The 9309-nt window shown below is 35.6% G+C and overlaps 2 protein-coding genes across 4 annotated transcripts; both read right to left on the reverse strand.

Moving 5' to 3' along the window:
* Positions 1 to 38: 38 nt before the first annotated feature.
* LOC107719133 (uncharacterized) lies at positions 39 to 4985 on the reverse strand. Of its 3 annotated transcripts, none has more exons than XM_016526485.1 (8): positions 4832 to 4985; positions 4592 to 4692; positions 3833 to 3943; positions 3681 to 3737; positions 2547 to 2663; positions 2107 to 2175; positions 1059 to 1172; positions 39 to 940 (listed from the first exon to the last, which is right to left on the reverse strand). In XM_016526485.1, exons 2-8 carry the CDS (start codon positions 4649 to 4651, stop codon positions 854 to 856), a joined length of 615 nt encoding a protein of 204 aa, XP_016381971.1. In that variant the 5' UTR covers positions 4652 to 4692; positions 4832 to 4985; the 3' UTR covers positions 39 to 853. The 3 variants fall into 3 exon arrangements, with proteins under 3 accessions (XP_016381971.1, XP_016381972.1, XP_016381973.1); XM_016526486.1 differs by having other exon boundaries at positions 4782 to 4836; XM_016526487.1 differs by lacking the exon at positions 2107 to 2175 and having other exon boundaries at positions 4832 to 4984.
* A 1333-nt stretch (positions 4986 to 6318) lies between these two features.
* Positions 6319 to 9309, reverse strand: LOC107719161 (membrane-spanning 4-domains subfamily A member 4A-like). Its single transcript, XM_016526533.1, has 7 exons — positions 9210 to 9309; positions 8332 to 8536; positions 7997 to 8098; positions 7407 to 7463; positions 7058 to 7210; positions 6829 to 6930; positions 6319 to 6646 (listed from the first exon to the last, which is right to left on the reverse strand). Exons 2-7 carry the CDS (start codon positions 8503 to 8505, stop codon positions 6569 to 6571), a joined length of 666 nt encoding a protein of 221 aa, XP_016382019.1. The 5' UTR covers positions 8506 to 8536; positions 9210 to 9309; the 3' UTR covers positions 6319 to 6568.

The raw sequence follows: 9309 nt of genomic DNA on the forward strand, positions 1-9309 counted from the left end.
GGTGGCACTTACAGAGTTGGCAGTCATCATAGCTTTCCTGAAGAATCAGTACGGATAAAACGAGATGACAAAAAAGCCAAGCGATGCTGTTTAGTTATTCACTGGTGTTCAAATTCACATTACTCTGCTTTAGAGGAGTTTCACTGAACATGGGCCACATTTATCAAGGCTTTTATTTTGAAGGATTTTTTTTCGTAAGCATATATATAAAATCATTTGGCTTGCTTACAGTGTTGTTACATTTTTATGGTTTCAAGAGCTTTTATTTTCAAATTGCAATTAACAAATATCAACTTGATAAATGTAGCCCCATATGTCCTCATGTGGCTAAAACAAACATGTTGACCGATATAAAGATCCATGCAAAAGGTGGTACAAAATGCTATGAAACAAGACGGAATCACAGAACCTTCTTACCATTCACATTCACCATAATTCCATTTCTGTTTCTGCTATGTACCTAATTTCACATATCCTAAGAACGACAAGCACACTTACCCCTCTAACATACATCGATAACACTGGATTCTGGTCTAGATTTCTGGGTAGACATTTCATGCTAAGAAGCTTCAGTTTGTAAGAGCGAAAATTAATGAGGTACGAATAACTATTAAGCTGAGCATTCGAAATTACAGCAGTCCTAAAGCCTGTGACAGCAACAGCCAAGCAAAAAACGAGATTTGATCCATTTTATTTTCAAAAAATTATTTACAACTTCACAAACGTTTTTTTTTTTGTCTGTAGTTGTGGTTGTTTACCCGTGAGTGGTTTGTAGGTGAAACAGTCCTCTTTTGCAGTTGGTGTAAAACTGTGCTAAAACTGTGCCCTTCTGCTCTGAACGGCTCTTATTTTGTCAGTTTCCGGCATGGATCTTGTTCTGGGTCTGAACGCCAACACCATAATGTTGGTTTGCGGTAGAGTGAGGGATGGGCGTCACCTCCTGAGGCAAAACAGTGAATTGGACAGTCAGTTTCATTACAAATTTGCCTTAAAACATTAATAGATACCTGAAACAAAACATAATTCTCAAATATTAAGAGCAGTCCTGAAATACAAACCTTTATGGCACTAACAGAAAGGGTGTAGACCCCAAAAAGAGACACAACCAAACCAATGACGCATGCTAGCACCAGGAAACCGATCAGTGTCAACAAGATCCCATTCACTAAGAACTGTAATACAAACCACAAATACAATAGTACATTACAGCAGCACTGTTCTATGATAAAACTATATATACAAAGGGTATTTACATGGTAAATCACAATCATATGCAAATAATAATACAAAAAAATATGAATATCCACAGAAAGGGAAAATGGAAAATGTTATACTTCAATTAATCAGACTTTGATATTTGGCCATCTGCATTATGCATAACTTCTACACCTTTTTGTAAAGTAAATATAGAGTATATGTATATATTTAGTTTGCTATAATTACATTGCATTAGCCTATATACATCACATTGTTAATTTAGTATTATTTATATACTATTATAGTATTTTAGATTTTATTTGTATACTTTCAGTTTACATTTGACAAATTTTCTTGTGTAATTTTGTCATTTTAGTTATTACACTATTTCTATTTAGCTTTAATTCGAGTAATTTTAGTAGTTCAGCTTATACTTAATGTATTTAAGTTATTTGCCAGTGCAACATTTTTGTAAGGTTTTATAAGCTTTTCATCTAATATTTATATTTTTTAAATTAATTTAAATAATATAATTGAACGTAAATATATAATTAAATAAAAAAAAGTTTTTATGCTTTTAGTTAACAATATCAATACTGATACATTAACATTAAATGGCCATGCCGCTCTTTAGTTATTGGTATCATCACCTGTCATTGAAAAACCCATATCAGTCGTCCAATAGTCTGAATTGTGCACCAAAGAGAAAAGTTATTCTAAGTTAATAAAAGTTTGTGAGTTCTCTCCTAAAACACTACACTAATAATTGTGCATTACACCAGTCTAAAACTTGGGGAAAAATTGAGATTAGATACATCCTGAACTGAATTGCAGTTTGAATCCAGCTCAGAGTCTCAGGATGTGATTATGGTTTTCCCGCTGCATTGTAAAGCTTGTAATGCAACTCACCTCTTTATGTCCCCCTTTCTCTCCTTCTCCACAGCAAGCCCAAACAGAGTGACGTGGGTCACAACACCACTGAAACAAGCAGGACAGAGCCTGGAGTCACATCTCTCTTTCTACTCACACACACTCAACCACAGTCTGCCGTCTGACAGAGACTGACGTTCAGATCGATGTACAGCTTCCCGATTCCTACTCTCAATATCATCTGCTGTTCTGTTCCACGTACAGGACAGGCAGAAATAAAATGGCCTGAAACCATTGTTTGCCAATGAACAAAGCAAGCAGGCCGGTTGAAGTATAACATTTTCCCACATTCTTGTGTTATTTCAATAACCGAGTATATGATCCGTTTTGTTTACAGTATTTGAAATATTGAGTCACTCGTGGGAATGAAGGTGTCTTGGCTTGAGGATGAGCAGGATGGGGCATCTCTGTTTGTTTACCTCTGTGTCCCTGTAGTAGTACGACTCTCCTCTGAATGGGATGTGTCTGGCCATTAGCCCAAATCCAACAATATCAAATGCTGCTGTTAGTAATTGCAGAACAATGGTTGTCAGCACCTGCGACAAACGAACAGACATGTATTTCAACAATAAATAAAATTCTCATTTACAGTCTTTCAATAATGAACGGTCAAAAATATATTGAAAATACAGATGGTTATTATGGTTCAATAAATCTGAAAATAAAAATAAAACCTTAAAAAACCTTAACTGAAATAAAATAAAATATATATATATATATATATAAAAACTTTTTATTTTAGCTTGTTGCCAACATTTCTCATTTTAATTTAGTTCAAACTGATATACTAAAATAACTAAAACTAAAAAGGAAATAAAAAAAACTTCAGACATTTAAAAACAAAAACAAGTACTAAAAATAAGAAAACACAAAGTTACTAAAAGTTTGATTAAAATAAAAATAAAAACAGATACTGAAATAAAATATATCAACATTTATAATATTAATAAAAAATTTACTATATTAAAATGAAAATGGAAAATATCAAAATATTATATCAAAATATTAATAAAAACTAAGGGTGGTGCGCCGACATACAGCGCCGTTGCACTACGGGCGTCCCAAGTTCGAATCCCAGCTTGAAGACCTTTCCTAATGCTGTCCCCCTCTCTCTCTCCCAATTTGCTTCCTGTCAAATTTAAAAACTATCCTCTCACAATAGAAGGCAAAAATGCCACAAGTAAATCAAGTTAAAAAACTAAGTTATCTCAAGTCAATTATATTATAATAACACTGTTCCAAAACGATCCCATAAAAACAAAACAAACTGAGGAATGTCTGTCAAGTAATATCTTGCAATCTTGCAAAAAAAAAGTGGGCAGTTCTTGGCAAAAATAATATGCAAAGAGGACCTTTGTTGTCAAAAGTTTGATTACACAAGACTACTGTTGCTGAGACTGCACTTAATTTGGTCAATACAGGATGAGGAGGTGCAAGGTCCTTTCTGACGGAGGGACATTAAAGGGATTTAAATGAAGTGAGCAAGAGTGACATGATTTGTAAACACGTTCTAATTTTCAGATGATATTCATATATGTATGTTCATACTGTACCAGACATTTAGATGGCTTCCTCCCAGTGTGCACCAGGACAACACCAGTTATGACAAGCTGTATAATAGAAATAGAGACATATGTCACATGACTGAGTTTAAACATCTTAAATGTATTTGAGTGTGTGTATGTGTGTGTGTGTGTATTTGTACCTGAGCACCGTTGACGATGAGGATGATGATTTCACGCTGGATATGGTAGTGCAGCTTATAAACAATTGAGCTCAAAATGACAGTAAACACTCCCATTATGATCTCAATAGCCTAAACCAAAGCACACAAAATGTTACAATTGTAAACTAACTGCAGTTTTCCATGCTAAATGTTTCTATCTATCTATCTATCTATCTAAAAATAAAACTGTATTTGTTAAATCTACCAATATATAAAAGGCAAATAAATCAAGATGAAATACTTTATTTTCCACCCCAATAAAGTTGAACTGAAATTTAATTGTTTTATCTTGATTTCAGTTTGTCAGTGTGTATCTGTGTTGCATCTCAGATATGGGTGTGTCCTTGGATGTTGGCCAGATGTCATTTATTAGATATACTACATGTGCATTCATATTAAACAAGAGCCTAAATATTATCTTCGAGTGGACAGCACTGATTGAATTACTAAAAACTCATATGCAACATCCATCAATATGTAAACAATGTGCTCAGACTATAAGATCAAGCGTGATGATACAGGCTAGTTGATAAAACATCTGTAGCCAATGATCCAGCGCAAAGTGTCGATATAATAATGTGATAGTGTGCTGTAGTGAAACTCACGCCAAGTGTCTAGTTCTCTGCGCTCTAAAATCAAGCGTAATGATACAGGCTAGTTGATAAAACATCTATAGCTAATGATCCTGCGGGAAATTGTCGATATAATAATGTGATAGTGTGCTGTAGTGAAACTCACGCCAAGTGTCTTGGGCTCTGCGCTCTTAAACGCTTTAATCTGAGACGCGTACAGCGACATGCTGATAGATCACCAATCACTCATCAATACCACACGATCCGCTGCAAACACAATCACAACAGCATACATCAACAAAACGAGCTAACGCGTTGTTCATGCACATTGAGAAGGGTATTTTCAATCCACTCACTCTTTTAAGTGTGCTAACGTGTTGGTGCGTGCTGAGGAGTGCTCGCTTACCTTTGCGCACTGGCGTTCTGCAGCAGAGTCTGAGCGCGCGGCGGCTCTCCGCAGTGTTGATGTCATGAGGGGAGGCGGCGGCTAAACAAGCAGAAAACCAGGTTGGCTCGGTCCAGAGCAGAACTCACTCATCCCACCGGCCCTTATTTCAGAAAACACCCTTGCAAGCGCTCGAGAGCGGGGTATTTATAACCCGGTTATGAATTATGTAGAGGATAAGAGCTGAGTCAAGAGAGTGCTCAGAGAAACTGCAGGCTTGTAAATTCGCGAAACATCTGTTTATGTTCTTCTCCCTAAATAATGTCTTGCATATGTGAGCTGTGGATGGGTGTGTATGTCTATAGTAAAGAGTAGAGTAAAGAAGTGGCTCTCAACCAGGAGTCCGGGGCCCACTAGGGGCCCTCAGCAAACTTCCATGGCGCCTCAAGTTGACTTAAATGATTTAAAGTAATAGAAAAAAAATTAAAACAACTAAACATCAAGATATTTCTTATTTTAATTCATCCCCAAACTTCTGGATTTCCAAAATGTAATTATTTTAGTTACTCATATTTAACTACTAATTTCTATAAATGAAACAAGGGGGACACTGGAGTAAGGAATATATCAAACTCTTGTGTTTTATTGTCAGAAGTCATAATTATCACATAAAAGGCTAAACTGACATACTAAGTCATAGTTATGAGATGAAGTCAAAATAATAAAACAGAAAGTCATAATTATTATTGGATTAAAAAAGTTGAATTATTACATAGTACGTCAAAGTACCTGCAATTGTCAAAAACAAGGATACTCAACTGGTACGTGCTCACACATAAAGGATGTTTACATCCTGTGTTTAAAAACTAATTAAGGCATAAAAAAGTCAAATTATGTACGCTGAAATTATATATTTTTTAAAAAGTATCTCATAATTACAACTTTTGATGCCATAATTATGATTTGCTATGTCATAATTTAAACAACTTATCTATTTTTGATTATTTAGTATGTCATAAATCGGACTTTTTATGACATAATTTTGGACTTTTTATGTCCATTGATTTTATAATTATGACTTAGCATCTCATAATTTCACATTTTTGTGCCGTAACTGTGACTTAGTATGTAATAATTTTGCATTTATTTATCAAAGCATGATTTTTCTTATGCGGCTGAAATAAGCTTCCATAAATAAATGCTTAAGCTTTTTCTTTAGGATCTGTATTGGAGAGCAAACTATAGTTTTAGAAATAAATGTCCACTTTTCCCCCCCGGGCATTAGGAAAGTATTGAGAAAATACTGTTGGAATCACTTTCATCAGAATTCATTTTTTCCCAGCTGATGAACTTTAAAAACATTGACAGCCAATCAGAATTTTAAGAGCTTGAGCATTTAAAGCGGCAGATGACACAACAGCAGTGTGTGCTTATAATAAACAGAATGTTATTATACGCTGGTGTGGACGCTAATACAGTTAACTGTCTTCAATAAAGTGCAAGAGAAATAATGAAATATAGTGCATTTTATTCATAAAATCAGCAAGCAGTGTGCAATACGTCTCAAAGAACATAACCATGCAGAAATGTTTATACTGCAAAAAATGACAAATCATCTAGTGGAAAATGGCTATCCTGTATTTTATCAAACAATCCCATCAAAAAGAAAGAACTTTATAAAGCAAATGTTATCACATTTAGCCTATATGATGATTAAACTTTTGACTAGAGAAACCTTGGCCATAACTGTGTGGCCATTCAGGGGTTGGAGACACAATCCACCCCAACCTTCAGGAGACTGGAGTCACTGCCGTAAGGGTCGACATCGGTTTCGCCCTGAAATCAAAAGAGAAGATTTTCCTAGATCGCATCTTTATTTCACAATCAAGGCTACACTGAGAACTGAAGTTTATGAGCTTAGATCTTCAACCACAACAGACCAGCAGACCATCATTTACATATCCTCATTAAATGATATAAACATGAACCTCTGAGGTTTGATCTGGGTTTGGTCTCACCTGTTGGATAGCCCGGGCCGAAAAGATGGACAGAGAGATGCACACGCACAGTTCAAGAAAACACAGCACCAGCAGGAGACCCCTCAATCCATCCATCAAACTCTAAATAAAAAATATCACACATGGCATACAGACAGTCAAGTTCTGTCTTGTGAATATGCTACAGGCAGGCATATACATCTGCATTCATTTAATGTAAACTTGAGATCATCACTAGTTACAGACGTACATTAAATCTCCATATCATGTACGAACATGACCAGTAATCTCCGCTGCTACAAGGATCCTCCCCTGGTCTATTGCTGAGCTCCCAACTGAAGTAGCCGGTTCCTGCAGCAGCCAGCAGAGCACAGATCACACTCATGGCCAGCGTGGCTTTGATCTGCACAAACACAAAGAATAAGAATGTATATTTCTTAAAGAACGAAGCGTTTTCAGGCTTTCAGGAAACATTTGAAAACGTCAGGAAATCCTGAAGTTTATTCAAACTTCAGAAAGGGTGCAGAATGCTGTAGGTATCTGAACACACCAGGTATGCGTGACGTAAAAATATGCCGTAAATATGAGAATCTGCTCACCAGAGTAGAACTGGATCTCTTGTGTGCGGCGATTGCCACGGACCCAGAGATGACAAACTGAAAAAACAAAAATACTAAAAATATTACATTTCAATGTATATTATATTTGTTTTTATTAAGCTGAACCAAACTACAGGGGCTCCATATCAGAGGTGCCCAAACTTTTTACTATGAAGAGTAAAAAAAAAAAATCTAACTTGACTGAAGGCTGTAGGCCTAAAGTAAATGCTGTATTATATCCAACTATAAAATCATATCATAATAAAATATAAAAATGTATTAACTTTACATTTAAAATTTTAATGCAAATTTCATTTACATTTTATTTAATGCAAAAATAATAATAATAATAATAATAATAATAAAAAAACAAATAAATTAGAACTAGTGTTGCGAAGGGGCGAAATTTTTTTGGAAACTTTCCATGATTTTTTCAAAACTTTTGGAACATTTCAGAAGATTTCCACCCCTCTCCCACCGCCTCCTGATCATATTTATTAATTGATATTTCAGTGACATTTATTGTGTATCTATTTATTGTGTAAAAATGCTAATATTTTGTGTTATTAGGGCTCAAAATGTTTACTCACAGGAAGTCCAAGGGACATTACAGTCTTAACATCCAGCATATCCACAAGCACCGTGATGGTGCACAGAGTCATGACCACCAAACCAATAAACACCTGCACCAACTGCACAAACACACACAAACACTTCAGTAAAATATACTTTAGATCTGACAGTCCTGAATCACTTTCCTCAAAACAGTAGGAGGACGATTAAGTGAAAGTCTATTTAAAATTAATATAAATGATGAACAGCATCTGTTACAAAGATGCTGAGGGCTAAAAACAATTATTTTCTGTGGTCAACAAAGCTTAACTTATATTTAATATTGCTGTGAAACTGTGTGTCCAGCTCTCACCCCCAGTGACAGAGGCTTCCCCTTTAGGAACATCTTGGTTTCTGGTGACAGGTTGGACTTTTCAAGTTCAACCGAGCTTGACTTTAGGTCCGAAGACTCTGTTTTTTCCTCCAGTGGGATAACATGAGTCACTACCCTCACTCCATTCGCCTCAGTAGTCATTGAAGAGGCCATATCTCACAGAAATATGAGGCTCACCTTTATGCTGTAACAACAAGGAAGTAATAAATACATGAGCCAAATGGACTACCTCGTCAAACCTGCTTCTCATTTCCTGATTAAGGTTGCAAATCTCAAGTCAATGTTATAGATTGCTTAAGATTGTTTACTGTATATACATGATGTGATTTAAAAATACCATTGATATTTAATTATGCTGTTCTTTAATCTAGTTATACACAACAGGTGTGTTTTATCACGCACCTTCCTACTGTCCTGTGTGCCATGTCATAGGCCTACAGCTACTGTATCGGATGTTCGGCTAAATATTCATATATGAATACATCATATACATCGAACTGGACTGTACACCATTCTTCACCAACTTTAATGTCGTGAATTGCATATAGTAAACATAAACAGCAAGATATATAAACAGTAGCGTCGAATGAATGCTATTTCCAACGCCACTTATATTTTTTTGCGATAAGATCCAAAAACCCTGTATAAGCAGATAGATTGCTAGATAGATTTTAAGACGATATATAACGTTGCGTAGGTAGGCAGCTTGCCAGATTTTGAGTAACAGCCATCATGACAGCGATTTATCCGAATGATTTAATTGTTGTTCACTACGTAGGACGAATTTATCAACGCTGGGAAAAAAAAGTTTGTATCTAAACAAAATAACGTACTTTAACCTGCTTAACGTTACTTACCGATTCTTCAGACTGATCCGTTTACGAGCGACCTCGTTTACCAACAGAACAACAGAAAAAACCCTGACGGGAAATAAAACTTCCTTCTCCTCCCACTGAT

The sequence above is a fragment of the Sinocyclocheilus rhinocerous genome, unplaced genomic scaffold, assembly GCF_001515625.1.
Source record: "Sinocyclocheilus rhinocerous isolate Xijiao unplaced genomic scaffold, SAMN03320098_v1.1 scaffold1084, whole genome shotgun sequence".
Classification (NCBI taxonomy): domain Eukaryota; kingdom Metazoa; phylum Chordata; class Actinopteri; order Cypriniformes; family Cyprinidae; genus Sinocyclocheilus; species Sinocyclocheilus rhinocerous.